Source organism: the organism of the source record quoted next, unplaced genomic scaffold (genome assembly GCF_019419815.1).
Source record: "Pyrus x bretschneideri cultivar Hongxiangsu unplaced genomic scaffold, Pyrus_bretschneideri_v1 Contig20, whole genome shotgun sequence".
Lineage (NCBI taxonomy): Eukaryota > Viridiplantae > Streptophyta > Magnoliopsida > Rosales > Rosaceae > Pyrus > Pyrus x bretschneideri.
The window spans coordinates 2,669,920-2,685,043 of NW_025999502.1; the positions used below are offsets into that span (position 1 = coordinate 2,669,920).

The following is a 15,124-nucleotide window of genomic DNA, read 5'->3' on the forward strand; positions in this document are numbered from 1 at the left end:
TCAGATGGTGATTTTGTATCCAGAACACGACTAGGCAGTCTGTTGATAAGGTAGGTGGCTGCAAGAACTCCTTGAGACCAAAACCTCTTAGGCACATTCATTTGCAACATTAGCGCCCTGGTTTTTTCAAGTAGGTCCCTATTCTTCCTTTCGGCAATTCCATTTTGCTGAGGAGTACCTACACAACTTGTTTGATGTATAATTCCATGGGTGCTCAAATAGTTAGTCATATTTTTGGATGTATATTCAGTGCCATTATCAAACCTTAGTATGTGGATTTGGGACGAAAAATGGTTCATGACAAGATTATGAAAGTCCTTGAAAGCATCCATAACTTCACTTTTGAATTTTAGGAGGTACAACCAAGTGGCTCTTGAGAAATCATCAACATAGATAACGTAGTACCTATAACCATCAAAAGACTCTAGAGGTGCAGGTCCCCAAACATCGGAGTGTACCATCTCAAAAAACTTGCTAGTCCTAGACATGGAAGAATTGAATAGGAGTCTAGTAGATTTTGACAAATGACAAATTTCACATACAAGGGAGGATTTGCATAAACTAGGGAACAACGTAGACAACACAGATTCTGAGGGATGGGCTAGGCGTTGATGCCACAACCGATGTTCTAGGTTTGAGCTGACTTGGAACCCCTTTGGAACATTGAGGTCCTCTGAAAAATAGTACAGCCCATTTAAGTAGTGACCTTCACCAATCAGCTTCTTGGTGGCTAGATCCTGAAAAACAACATTGTGGGGGGAAAAAATTGCACGACAGTTTAGAGAGTTTGTAATCCTTCCTACGGACAATAATTGAAAAGGAAAAGATGGAACATATAACGCTGTGGACTCAACAGTTTCTGAGATCAGTTTAACTTTCCCTCTACCTAGAACTGGCACACCTCTACCATTTGCTACAGAAACTAGTGATGGTTTAGTGTAGCTTTCAAAATCGTATAGCTTTGAATATTGATTTGTCATGTGATCTGTGGCACCTGAGTCTATAATCCAAAAATCATGAGAGTGACTAACATTTAGAGCAGTTGAAAGAGCACACATGATACCTGGAATGTCTCCTTGAGGTACATGACCAGATTCAGCTAAGAACCCTGCAAACTGTCCAAGAAGAGCAATTTGACTTTCCCCAGTCGACGTTTCACCTGTGCTTCCTTTTCTGGTTTGAAGGTAGGTTGAGAACTCATTCAACAAGTCAGCCGGATTGGCTGTAAAGTTCATCGACCCGCCGATGGATGTAGCATCAGCAGCATGGTACTTGTTTGTATGTGGTCTAGCGTGTGAGCCCTTATGATCTCTTAAAGGCTTGTTCTCAACCCTTGGCTTCAACTCAGGGTGCAATATCCAGCATCGATCTATTAGATGTCCAACATTATTACAATGTAGACACTTCAGATCTGGCCTTTTTCCCTTGTATACTTTATCTCCAAATGACTTGTGATTTGTCACAAAAGCTTTAGCCTCAGACACACTAGGTTTTACGTCAACATTCATGACTTTTCTGCGTACTTCTTCTCGCTGGATAGTAGTGCAAACACTTGCAAATGATGGAAGTTCGGGATTCATTAGAATATGGCTTCTAAGATCTTCATATTCAGAACCCAAACTTGCAAGCAAATGAAAGATTTTGTCTTCCTCGGACCTTTTTAACAGTACGGCAGCATCGATAGTGTGTGGTCGATACATATCTAGTTCGTTCCACATGTTTTTCATGCAACCGAGATGATGAACAAAGGATTTATCACCTTGTTGAAGACTTGCGAGATTCCTCTTAAGCTGGAACACTCGAGCAGCATTGTTTTGATTTCCATACATGTCTTTGACTGCCTTCCAAAGAGCACTAGAGGATTCTGAAAAACTGAAAATTTCAGACAGCTTAGGATCCATGGAGTTGAGGAGCCACGACATGACCAGCTGGTCTTTGCACAGCCATGCTTCATACTCCGGCGATGCGACGTCAGGTGCTTCAATACTTCCATTGACGAATCCATGTTTGGATCTTCCTCCAAGGGCAAGAGATATTGATCTGGACCATGGAAGATAGTTAAACTCATTTAACAACACAGAACACAAACGTTGGTTTGGGTTGACTTCAGCTTCTGGAAAACTAGGGCGAGGAGCTGTGAAGCTTTCAGCTTCTGAGCCAAAAAGATTATCTTCTGCCATTATCGAAACGAATGTGCAGAAGAAGAGAAGGGACAACAAAGGAGTCAGGCCGGTTAAGGTTCCGGCTCTGATACCATGTGGAAAATATGGAAGAGAATGCTTTTTCTCATTATATTTCTCTACAAGATTACAAGGATTTATATACATGAAACACTTAAGGGATACAAGTGTGTAGGTTGGACAAGGTAGGACAGCTTGGACAAGGTAGGAGACAAGGTAGGACGGCTGCTTGGACAAGGTAGGACGGCTTGTTCTTCCAATAAATTGATATTCGAACTACTAGAACATGTTTCTAATATAATAGAAAGGTTAGGGAGAAGAGCTTGCTGTCTGCTTCACAAGCCTTCACTGTCCCGTTCTGTAACTTCCCTTCTTTCGTCCATCCACGAGGCTGTAAAAAGAGAGAAAGGGGCGGCTATCCAACGGGAGTCGTTTGGGTTGTATGCCACGAGATCCCTATGGACAAGGGGACAAGTGAATCATTGCTTTTGGGTGCGGGCAGCCCTCTACCATCCATCCCATCGCATTCCATCATATCATATTTTACTTAAGTGTTTTATGAGTTAGATATGGAGTATCAACCTTTAATACCAAAAGGACACAACTCCACCTTCGAAAAGGAGTGAGAATTTGAAATCTACAGAGTAGACCGACCGGTCGCCCTTGTCCAGGTGCACTGTTTTGTGCTTTGATGCCTAGGCCGACTCGTTAGCCAGAATACGCCGACCAGTCACCCGTGTCTGAAGTTCCAGACAGAGGCCACAGCCTTTATTTGACCGGTTGTTCGTTTTACCTCAAATGTAATCCAAAAACAAGTCACAAGGTAGGTTAGCAACAAGTAACAACCATAACAATATACCTTGAAGTCTACTATATATTACATTGTCCTGAGTAATACAAATCAGGGTTTTGGTCTTGAGACAAAACGGTGAACGCGCATTTGATGTTAATTTACCGCCAAAGTCCTGCGGCCGGCCTGGGTGATGAAAAAATCGAATACCAAACTTCGAGTGCAAGAATAGACGCTTTTAACAAAGAAAAAAACAGCACACAGAATCTACAAGACACAAAAAAACCACAAAAAAAAAAAAACAAAAAAAACAAAAACAAAACAAAACGAAAATACCAGTACACAGAATCTAAAGGAGCAGCACAAGAAAGAACAGGAAAATTGGAGAATTTGTGTCTTATCATTCTTTTAGAAGCCAACATGAACATGCCAAAGTGAGAACAAACATCAAAGTAACACCAACCGTGCATATATTTTTACAACACCACCTTTTTCTGTATGTAATCTTAAAGGGTTTTACACATTACGATTCTACTCTCCATCATCATTCTCCTTCTCCTTCTCGTGTCTAGCATTACCATTGACACCGGAAACAAGCTCAGCTTCAAATGCCATGGAACTTGAAGGCAACCTCTCATACATTCTCGAACCCAAAGGAAGAAGCCTATATTGCCCCACAGTAAGAGTCTGGCCGATCCTCTCGTAACTCCACCTCTGCTGAGCATAGACTATACCTGCAAGGATGATTGCTGTAACCGGAATGGCAATATCCCCAAACTTGGAGTAAAAATCCGTAGTCGGGTTGACAAGCTCGTAGTCCTCTGCAAAGTAAGGATTGAGAGCAGGAGCTCTAATATAATCATAAATGTGAGGGAAGATTCTGACCAATGTGATTGCAAAGAAATAGAACTTTCTGAGCGGTTTGCAATCAATCTGCCACACAACGTTGCCAATGATTTGTGGGATAAGGAAAAAATCTTGAACAAGACCGACATACTCCTCTAGCTCAGTTTCCCACTCCCACAGTGCATGAGAATTTGCTCTAGCTATTCTATAGCTTTTTGTCCGAATATATCTTCTGCTAGTCGTCATACTATGAATGATTAAGACAATGACATAGCCAATAAAATGTATTGCAAAGGTAGTCAGAAGCACCCGTTTATCACTAGGTACACGATGTGGCTCAAGAGGAGTTTGCGTAAGTAATCTGATTCGAGATTTCCACACCTTTTGACAGAGCCTTAAAGTCAGTAAAAGTGAAACCATCACCAGAAACTTTACCGTGTAATCAAGTATATGGAACCACTGATTGTTCTCAAGGTCATACGAAGATATTGCATTGGAGTCAGAAGATATCCTCTTGAAGAGCGCTTCAGCGTCAGTGACCAGAGGAATGCTGTACCCAATGGATTGGATACCTAGCATGACCAGAGAGATGTAAGGAACAGAATCCACATTATGCCCGATGTAAAACAGTTGGCTTAAAATGCCAGAAATTGCCAGGGAAAGAGTCAAAATCCGGAGGATTCCCTCAATACCCCGACGAGAGAGTATGCTTTCCCGCTGTTTTCTGTACATAATTGGAAGAGTTCTGAGCTTGACTGTACTAAAGAAAAGGGGGTCATCTTCATTCCTTTGACTGGCTACGGAAATACTTGCTGTTGGATTGCCTAACCATAGAGATGTAGTGGGAGGATACGACACAACCACCTCAATTAAACAATCAAGCCCAGCCTCAAGATCCATGCTCTCATACAAGATCTTCCACGAGGCTCGAACATCCCTGCAGCCAACTAGATACATCTTTCCCACATGTGGGTCATAAAGACCCTCCAGAAACAGAACTGAAAAATTGCTGAAACCTTTCCCAGTGATGGTGAGTTGTGCGGATACATTCATAAGGAGCTGCTTTTCAGTGTATTCAGCCTTCGTGTGGTAAGGAGTCTCCTCTTCTGCAGTGGAACTGTTTTGTGGAGACCAAAAGCGCCCAAACAAGGGACCAACTGACAGAATCTCCATCTGAATATCTATTCTTGATGAGTAAAGATCTCGGATTGGATCGAGAAATGCAGACTCATGAAGGGTTAGGTCTTCCGAGAGAAGAGAAAGACTGACTTGAAAAGATTCTGTATCTTCCAGTTTGGGAAAATTCAGCAGTGATTTTTTTATGACGGTTCCAACACTAAAGGCCTCATTTTTTTCCAGGATAATAGCAGCTGAATCAAGTTTTGTGTACCTGTAGTTTGGACTGGAGGTTCTGAAGTAATTCCACAGCTCTGTAGGCTGCACTAGCTTTTCAAAGGAGAGAGGAAAAAACGATGCACCACTGTTATTGATGCTGGATAAACTTCCATAAATAATGCTTCGTTGCTTTATGGAAAAAGAGACTGGTATGTACAGGCAGATTCGACTATTGCATTGACGTCCTTGAACATCAGCAAGTCCAAGGCAACCAGCCATGCAAAGCTGCCCGCTGGTAGACTTCCAAATTCCCTCTGCTGCAACGGTCATGTTGTTAAGCCCAGATCTCTTTGCCGCAGTATAGTCATTCTCTAGCGGGGAAACAGCTCTAAACACAGCTGAAACCCTTGCTGAACTGGCATTTACTGCGGAATTTTTTTGTTCACACTTGATATCCTGCATAAAAATTTTCACACCTTTAAAGCTTCCATTTGATGCCCTAATCTCTTTATCTGCCACAAATGGACCCAGCTTGCTGCAAAAATCACCCGGGAAATTACATCTCCAGTTTGGCAAGACAGTGAAAGCTTGTTCCCGTGTAACTTCTTGGAGGATTTCACAAAACGAAGGACCTTTGTAAATGCTAATGCCACCATATATCAAGTTATCATTAGAAGGGTACGGATCACATGCTCTTGACACAATCTTTTCAGCTCCAAACTCATACGTTGCGGACTTTCCCAACTGCGATGAAATGTGAACCGTATCAAAGTACTTTGAGTTTGCCTTTGAATTTAAGCTTCTTAATTCTCCTTGGATAACCCTATTTGTCAATGAGAAAGTCGCTGGATAATGAAGAACTAGTAGAATCTGATCATCTTCAGAAAGAGGAGGTTGGTCATAATTTACATCAGAAGCCTTCAACCACTCCCAGGGATTAGCAGAATCAGTCTCCCGGGACGGCAACATTGTACTCCCCAACAAACACATTACTCTTTCCCCACCATTTTTCTTGGATTCAGTGTAAATCCCTTGGAAGGAAACTGTGAGCTGAGAATGGCCGGGCCATATTTGAAATTTTGGATTTCCTTCGTACCTATAATCCGCAAAGCTACCACCTTTAGTAATGCCCAAAACCATGACCCCACTAACACTCACCGACTTCTTGGATCGATGGGCACGATCAACATCCATAACCCAAAATGAAACCAAGTTCGATGAGGTACGATTAATATCCTCCACCAAGCTCATTTCAAATTCTCTATCATCAAATGGGATAATTGGGGCATCACCCACCTCCTGCCTCCAGTCCCCATTGACAAAAAAAAGGTCAGTTTTTATGCTATAAATTCGATTATCTTCAGCTTTCAGTTCAGAAGCAGAAGAAAGAACAAAACGACATTCTTTCTTCACTTCATCGATCCGATCATAACTGTAAGTAACAGGGCTTCCACTTCTTTCATTTGTAAATTCGAATCCTGGTTCTGATTGCTCTGAATAAGTGAGCCCCAAATTAAACAGCAACCCATAAACGCTCCAAACCACAACAACCAAACATGCAAACTTCATCATCTCAAACCTTCTAAAATTCCTATCACTTTCTTCAAGGTTTCTCAGCTGCCCAGAATCTTAAACTACTCAAATTTGAAAACCCAATTCTTCAAATCTCAAATTTCTACTCAGTTTCCACAAATTTCATCCATCCACAGAGGTCAAGTCAATGAACAATATAACACAATATCCTTGAAAGGGTACTCAATCTTAAGCCTATACTTTCATGGGTAGTGTTTGAATCCAACCAAAATTTTAAAGTAAGGAACACAAACCTGAATCTGTCCACTCTTGCATGGATTACCGTGAAGAAGATGAACCCCACTTGCTGAAATTTGGATCTAGAGAAAGAGAGAGAGAGAGAGCTAGCAGAGTTGATTGGATCTAGAGAGAGAGAGAGTGAGACGGTTGAGTGAATCTGTCCACTCTTGCATGGATTACTGTGAAGAAGATGAACCCCACTTGCTGAAACTTGGATCTAGAGAGAGAGAGAGAGAGAGAGAGAGAGAGAGAGAGAGCTAGCAGAGTTGATTGGATCTAGAGAGAGAGGAAGTGAGACAGTTGAGTGAATCTGAAGTTAAACTGGTTTCTGGTGGAACACCAAACAGTGAATGTTTTTCTCAAGTTTTTGGCTTTTCGTGATTATTTTTTTCTGCAAGAACTTGAAGATATTTCTTTCTCTCTTTCTAGAAATAACGGTCAACTCCTTTAAACAAACGATTGAACTCCAAACGTCCCCTTAATTTTTTAATTTTTTAATTTTTTAATTTTTTTGACAAAGCGATAGCAATTTTAAATAGAATATTATTTTACATTTGTTACAAAAATCAGTACTGGCATGTTATTATAGTGATAAAAAGATATTGTGCTCTTTTATGACGACATGTTAACTTACTAACGTTATCGTTCGATTAAAAAAAAATTGTTACAAAAATCTATTATCTCTCTCTTTCCATTTTCACACTACCATTTAAATTTGTTAAAAATGCATCTTCTATAATTCTATTGTTATTTTCTAAGTAAACTCATAGTTGCTATTCAAAATTCTAATTAAGATATTAATGTTAGTGCACGGACTATAACAAAAATGGTTTATACCAAAAGAGTAAAATGACAGCTTGCTATCAAAAATTATTTATACCAAAATTACAAGTTTAGGAAGATTGTAGAATTATCTATTCTAAAACTAAGGAGGAATTGACTGTTCATTGGACTACAGTCAATTGTTTGCCCTTCGATTTCATCTTATTTACAAAAAAACCATGAGAATTGGGCTGGGTTTGAAGGATATTATTTGAACTGATAAGGGTGATTTTGTCCAGACGGTTTTGGACGAATTACCCCTTCATTTCACCTTATTTACAAGAAACCTATTATTTGTGGACTAGGTTGGAAGGGCAATTTTGTCCTCTCGGTTTTGAGTGAATTAAGGGGTTGCCGTGTCCTTCCCTCATAGTTTCGGGGAAATGAAGCTCTCACAGAGAGCGGAAGAAACGGAGAGACAGAGAGACAGACAAAGAGAGAAAGAGAGAGAGACATACAGAGAGAGAAAGAGAGAGAGAGACACAGAGAGAGATAGAGATGCCAAGGGGAAGACAGCGCAGGGGAGAGGTATGGCTAATGGATTTCATAAGTGGGAAAGTCGATTTTCTCTTCTCGGTTTTGACTGATTTTGAGGGTTGTTGTGTGCAGTGTCATTTGCTGTCCTTCAATGAGGGTTTCGGGGGGATGGAGACTCTGACAGAGAGCGGAAGAAAGAGAGAGAGAGAGAGAGAGAGAGAGAGAGAGAGATGACGATGGAAAGAGAGCGAAGGGGAAAGCTATCAGTCATGGATTTCAGAAGTGGGGATACGGATTATCCGGATCTACCGCTGCATGCCTGGATTTCGAAAGCTAAGTGCTTCTAAAATTTTTTTTTTTTCTATCAGCTTAGATCTGCCTTTTTGTTGTGGATTATTTTCGAATTTTTTAGTGTGTTACGTCAGATTTTGGGGGAATCATCAGAGATATTTATTTGCCTTATTAGTTTTGTTTTCTCTCATTTTGCACATTGATCTCTCTGTCTGCATATTTGTTCTCAGTCTTAAGGTCCGTAATTTTTTTTTTTTTTTTTTTTTGGGGTTTTTTGTATGGCTTTTTTTTTTCTTTTTGTTTTCCAGGTTATAGATCTAATGCTCTTTTGTGTACCAATCTTGGTTTAGTTTTCTTTTCTCTCATTTTACACATTCATCTCTCTCTCTCTCTGCGTGTTTGTTCTCTGTCTTAAGGTCCGTAATATTTTTTTTTTTTTTGGGGTTTTTTGTATGGCTTTTTTTGTTTTCTTTTTGTTTTCCAGGTTATAGATCTAATGCTCTTTTGTATACCAATTTTGGTTTTGTTTTTCTTGGAAAATTGTTTTTATCTGATTGTGGATTCGTGGGTTTTAATTCCTATCGTTTGTTGCAGGTTGCAAAGCAGGAAGTTCTTACCTGAAGATTCAGTTTAAGGTACTGTTATTATTATTTTTAGTTCTTACAATTTAATGTTTCGAACTAATACGATAATTTGGTTGTGAAATGTGGGATTTGTGTTCGGCTTCTGTTGCGTATGTGATGTTCTCTATTTTTATTACTGGGTGGAGATTCCATTTATTTTAGGTCTCTACAAAACACCTCTTTAGTTCTAGGGGAGGAACTAAATAACACATTCGTGGACTTGCGGATGTTTTTGAAAATACAAGAATTTTTTTTTAGCACTAAAGTTATATTGGTTGTAAAATGGTTTTGGAAGATGATTGTCTCATTATATAAACTGCATATATAAGGATATGGTGAGAAAACTAATTAAACTGAATCTTGGTGATGATTTTGTTCTTCGGAAGTTGTTATAAAGCTATTCAATTTAGTTGCTATTTCTGTTTATGCTTCCAAACTCAGTTTTTGAGAGGTTTTTGGTCACCGAATTTTTATTGTGTTTATGGTTCATTTTTTATTAAAGTTTTTCAATTGTTTTATATTGGGTTGCAAATTTTTATGGAAGTACAAGATTTTGTGCTTTTGTGAATGTGAAGAATTTGTGCGTGCCAAGCTTGATAATGAGTCGTCGATAGATAACAGCCCTCAAATTTATCAGAGTTTAGAGTGTGTGCATTGAACTCTTTAACTCAAACCCATAGAGATCTCTGAACTCTGCACCAAAATCCAGTGACCATGATATGGACACTTGGATACCTACGTGTATGTAATTTATTGTAAATATGTTAATCATTGTAAATGTGATTATAAATAAATTTTCACATGTATGTAAATATGTTGGTAATTATAGTTTCTGGTATCTTTTTGCTGGAATTGTTTTGGTCCCTCCTACAAAGCCCTGATTTCTGCTACTAATTGTTGCTGGAATGTGACTTTTCCTATTAGTTTTTCTATGGATCAATCCACCCATATCTTGCTTTTTCTTTCATTTGGAGATAATTGTGTAAATATGTGGTTTTGTAAACGTTACTCATGTTAAACATACGCACTCTAACTTGCTCTCTAACTTGCTACATTTATGAATGCAATTATATTACTAAAGCATTTTCAATCAATTTTCTATGAATATTATTCATCATCTAAAAACCCGCAGCAAAGCGCGGGCATTCATCCTAGTTATCTATTCTAAAACTAGGGAGCAATTGACTGTTCATTGGGCTACAGTCAATTGTTTGCCCCTCGATTTCATCTTATTTACGAAAAAACCATGAGCATTGGGCTGGGTTTGAAGGATATTATTTGAACTGATAAGGGTGATTTTGTCCGAAGGGTTTAGGACGAATTACCCCTTCATTTCATCTTATTTGCAAGAAACCCATTATTTGTGGACTAGGTTAGAAGGGCAATTTTGTCCTCTCGGTTTTGAGTGAATTAAAGGGTTGCCGTGTAAGGGTTGCACTTACTGTCTTTCATTTATGGTTTCGGGGAAATGGAGTCACAGAGAGCGGAAGAAACGGAGAGACAGAGAGACAGACAGAGAGAGAAAGAGAGAGAGAGAGAGAGACAGAGAGAGAGAGAGAGATTTCGAGGGGAAGACAGCGCAGGGAGAGGTATGGCTGATGGATTTAAGAAGTGGGAAAGTGGGTGATATCTTCTCGGTTTTGACTGAGTTCGAGGGTTGTTGTGTGCTGTCCTTCGATGAGGGTTTCGGGGGGATGGAGACTGTGACAGAGAGCGGAAGAAAGAGAGAGAGAGAGAGAGAGAGAGAGAGAGAGAGAGAGATGACGATGGAAGGAGAGCGAAGGGGAAAGGTATGAGTCGTCGATTTCAGAAGTGGGGATACGGATTATCCGGATCTACCGCTGCATGCCTGGATTTCAAAAGATAAGTGCTTTAAATTTTTTTTTTTTTTCTATCAGCTTAGATCTGCCTGTTTGTTGTGGATTATTTTCGAATTTTTTAGTGTGTTAGGTCAGATTTTGGGGGAATCATCAGAGATATTTATTTCCCTTATAAGTTTTCTTTTCTCTCATTTTGCACATTGATCTCTCTGTCTGCGCATTTGTTCTCTGTCCTAAGGTCCATAATATTTTTTTTTTCTTTTTTGGGGTTTTTGTATGGCTTTTTTTTTTTTCCTTTTGTTTTCCAGGTTATAGATCTAATGTTCTTTTGTATACCAATCTTGGTTTAGTTTTCTTTTCTCTCATTTTGCACATTCATCTCTCTCTCTGCGTGTTCGTTCTCTGTCTTAAGCTTGATTATTTATTTTTATTTTATTTTTTTGGATTTTTTTGTATGCCTTTTTTTTTTCTTTTTGTTTTTCAGGTTATAGATTTAATGCTCTTTTGTATAACAATCTTGGTTTAGTTTTCTTTTCTCTCATTTTGCACATTCATCTCTCTGTCTGCGTGTTTGTTCTCTGTCTTAAGGTCGATTAATTTTTTTTTTTTTTTTTTTTTGGAGTTTTTTGTATGCCTTTTTTTTTTCTTTTTGTTTTCCAGGTTATAGATCTAATGCTCTTTTGTATACCAATCTTGGTTTAGTTTTCTTTTCTCTCATTTTGCACATTCATCTCTCTGTCTGCGTGTTTGTTCTCTGTCTTAAGATCGATTAACTTTTTTTTTTTTTTTTGGAGTTTTTTGTATGGCTTTTTTTTTCTTTTTGTTTTCCAGGTTATACATCTAATGCTCTTTTGTATACCAATCTTGGTTTAGTTTTCCTTTCTCTCATTTTGCACATTCATCTCTGTGTGCCTATTTGTTCTCTGTCTTAAGGTCCATTATTTTTTTTTTTTGGGGTTTTTTGTATGCCTTTTTTTTTTTTTTTTTTCCAGGTTATAGATCTAATGCTCTTTTGTATACCAATTTTGGTTTTTTTTTTCTTGGAAAATTGTTTTTATCTGATTGTGGATTCGTGGGTTTTAATTTCGATCGTTTGTTGCAGGTTGCAAAGCAGGAAGTTCTCACCTGAAGCTTCAGTTTAAGGTACTGTTATTATTATTTTTAGTTCTTAGAATTTAATGTTTCGAACTGATATGATAATTTGGTTGTGAAATGTGGGATTTGTGTTCGCCTTCTGTTGCGTATGTGATGTTGTCTATTGTTATTACTGGGTGGAGATTGCATGTATTGCGGATGTTTTTGGAAATACAAAAATTTTTTTTAGCACTAAAGTTATATTGGTTGTAAAATGGTTTTGGAAGATGATTGTCTCATTATATAAACTGCATGTATAAGGATATGGTGAGAAAACTAATTAAACTGAATCTTGGTGATGATTTTGTTCTTCGGAAGTTGTTATAAAGCGATTCAATTTAGTTGCTATTTCTGTTTATGCTTCCAAACTCGATTTTTGAGAGGTTTTTGGTCACCAAATTTTTATTGTTTTTATGGTTCATTTTTTATTAAAGTTTTTCAATTGTTTTATATTGGGTTGCAAATGTTTATGGAAGTACAAGATTTTGTGATTTTGTGGATGTGAAGAATTTGTGCATGCCGAGCTTGATAATGAGTCACCGATAGATAACAGCCCTCAAATTTATCAGAGTTTAGAGTGTGTGCATTGAACTCTTTAACTTAGTAGCATTTCCTAAAAACAAAGAGCATGATGACTATTTTTCTAATACTAATTAATACCAATTTGCTAATTCATTACCTAACGCGGAATTAAAAGAAAAAGGTCAAAATTCATGGTCTTTTTTGTTGTTCTGGCCTTCAAAGTCTTCGGAAGTAGGAACTTAAAATACGACTTGCCACATAGTGGGAAGATGCAAGGATTTTCTGGATATAGATTAGTGTTGTGATATGCCTGATTCATGGACACTTGGATACCTACGTGTATGTAATTTATTGTAAATATGTTAATCATTGTAAATGTGATTATAAATAAATTTTCACATGTATGTAAATATGTTGGTAATTATAGTTTCTGGTATCTTTTTGCTGAAATTGTTTTCGTTCTTCCTACAAAGCCCTGATTTCTGCTATTAATTGCTGCTGAAATGTGACTTTTCCTATTAGTTTTTTACCCTTCATATTTATGCTGCTTTTAGATTCCATTTGAATTAAATAATGTAGTTAAACTTGATGTGAATTCTCCCTGGAACAATATCCTCAAATTTTGCTGTATCCTCAAATTTTTTATGATGTTTGTTGTGTATTTTGATGCCTTTTCTAATTTTTCCAATGTTTTATAAACATACGCTTCTAGGCGGAGGACAATAGTCCATGAACTCTTTTTCTAATTATGCTATATATGGACTCTATTATAAATCGAATTTTTTCTCATGTGTATAATAGCTCACATGCATGGTAATAAAAACAAATGTCATTGCATAAATATTTTTGCCTTTGCATACGTTGCTTTTCTTCAACTTTGGCTTTGACCATCGTCAAACCTAAAAAAAGTGGTTGCTTTTCTTCAACTTTGGCTTTCACCATCGTAAAACCTAAAAAAACTGGCCTTATTCCTTATGCCTAATTTGACATACATGACAACCGTAGGGATGAATGAGAGACCGAAAGGGACTCATCCTCCTTTAAGTGCTTCAATAATTGCTATTGATAACTGGTCTCTCTCAACGAACAACAAATTATTCAGAAAAAAAAAAAAAATTTCGTAATTTACGTACTTAATAAAATGAGTATAAGTAATCTTATAACAAACACAAATTGGTTATTCAAACATATTTATAAATATTTCTATTCATGTATTCTTTACTTATAAAAAAATAATTGATGTATTTTCTTTGTTGTTTCAGATTTTTAAGAATTTAAACAATGTTGCTCAAGTCTACAAAATTTTATCTTTTTAAAAACATTTATTGACATTATATTTAATTTTTGATTCAGAGAAAAAAAAAATGGTGAAAGAGATCGATCGAAAGGAACAACAAATTCTAGGAGGGGTTTTGGTAGACATCGTGATCGACTACTGCAAAGGATCAAACATATATATTTTTTGGTCATTCCACTAACATGGACATATACTTTTTGCGAATTCGACTACTAAAGTCAACTAATGTACATACCATAAAAACATGTTTATTATGTTTTGCAACTGTTGGAATGATACAAACCCCTGCAGAACATGTATTTTGTCATGTTGTATGAACAAACAAATATGTGTAAACTGCATGGTACTTCAGTCTTTAATGCAAAGACACTATATTTCGTCCTTGCAACTATTGTCAAGACTATCTTTCGAAAGTGAGATCACCACCGGCAAGTAATTTTGATTGTATACTGACTCTCAATATTGACTTAATACATAACCAATGTAAATGAAATTACTTTTTCTATGGATCAATTCACCCATATCCTGCTTTTTCTTTCATTTGGAGATAATTGTGTAAATATGTGGTTTTGTAAACCTTACTCATGTTAAACATACGTTCTTTAACTTGCTACATTTATGAATGCAATTATATTACTAAAGCATTTTCAATCAATTTTCTATGAATATTATTCATCATCTAAAAACCCGCAGCAAAGCGCGGGCATTCATCCTAGTTAAATCTAAAAAACACTACAAGTGGTGGACTGCCTTTGTTGTTAATCTTAAAAACACTGCGTTCTGAGTTCAAACCCGTAGTTTATAGCAAAATTATTATTGTTTTGCATTTTTTAAGTGATGAAAAATGATTAGGAAAAATAAAATAAAAGATTAGCGCGTGTGTGGCTCAAAACAAATTTTGAGTCGCGTGGATTGTTAGTTGAGAAAAAGTGCAAGTATGATTGCAAGAGAAGCAAAAGTCACCATCCCTGGATTTATTCATCTACCTTGTTATTTTGCTAAATTCTTCTTCTCGTGTTGGAACAGTTTATTGAGTTGTCTTTCTATTGGGTTAGTTTGTTCTGTTGTTTAAGATTGTATTCAATAAGTAACTAGATTGTATTGTTTAAGATTGTCACCAAACTAATCTATTTTTTCGTTCAACATACTGCTAAATCCAATCCAATCCAATCTTT

General features: G+C 37.3%; 1 protein-coding gene and 2 long non-coding RNA genes across 4 annotated transcripts; 1 reads left to right on the forward strand and 2 right to left on the reverse strand.

The window, feature by feature from the left end:
- Positions 1-3,351: 3,351 nt before the first annotated feature.
- Positions 3,352-7,373, reverse strand: LOC125477074. The gene has a single exon (XM_048583842.1). It carries the CDS (start codon positions 6,721-6,723, stop codon positions 3,502-3,504), a length of 3,222 nt encoding a protein of 1,073 aa, XP_048439799.1. The 5' UTR covers positions 6,724-7,373; the 3' UTR covers positions 3,352-3,501.
- Positions 7,374-8,120: 747 nt separating this feature from the next.
- On the forward strand, positions 8,121-14,070 carry LOC108867522. Of its 2 annotated transcripts, XR_007258324.1 has the most exons (4): positions 8,121-8,313; positions 8,395-9,188; positions 12,099-12,139; positions 14,006-14,070. It is a non-coding gene; the product is annotated as an uncharacterized LOC108867522 (long non-coding RNA). The 2 variants fall into 2 exon arrangements; XR_007258323.1 differs by lacking the exon at positions 14,006-14,070 and having other exon boundaries at positions 8,122-8,313; positions 12,099-13,102.
- LOC125477138 lies at positions 8,643-13,108 on the reverse strand. Its single transcript, XR_007258325.1, has 2 exons — positions 12,986-13,108; positions 8,643-9,911 (listed from the first exon to the last, which is right to left on the reverse strand). It is a non-coding gene; the product is annotated as an uncharacterized LOC125477138 (long non-coding RNA).
- Positions 14,071-15,124: the final 1,054 nt, after the last annotated feature.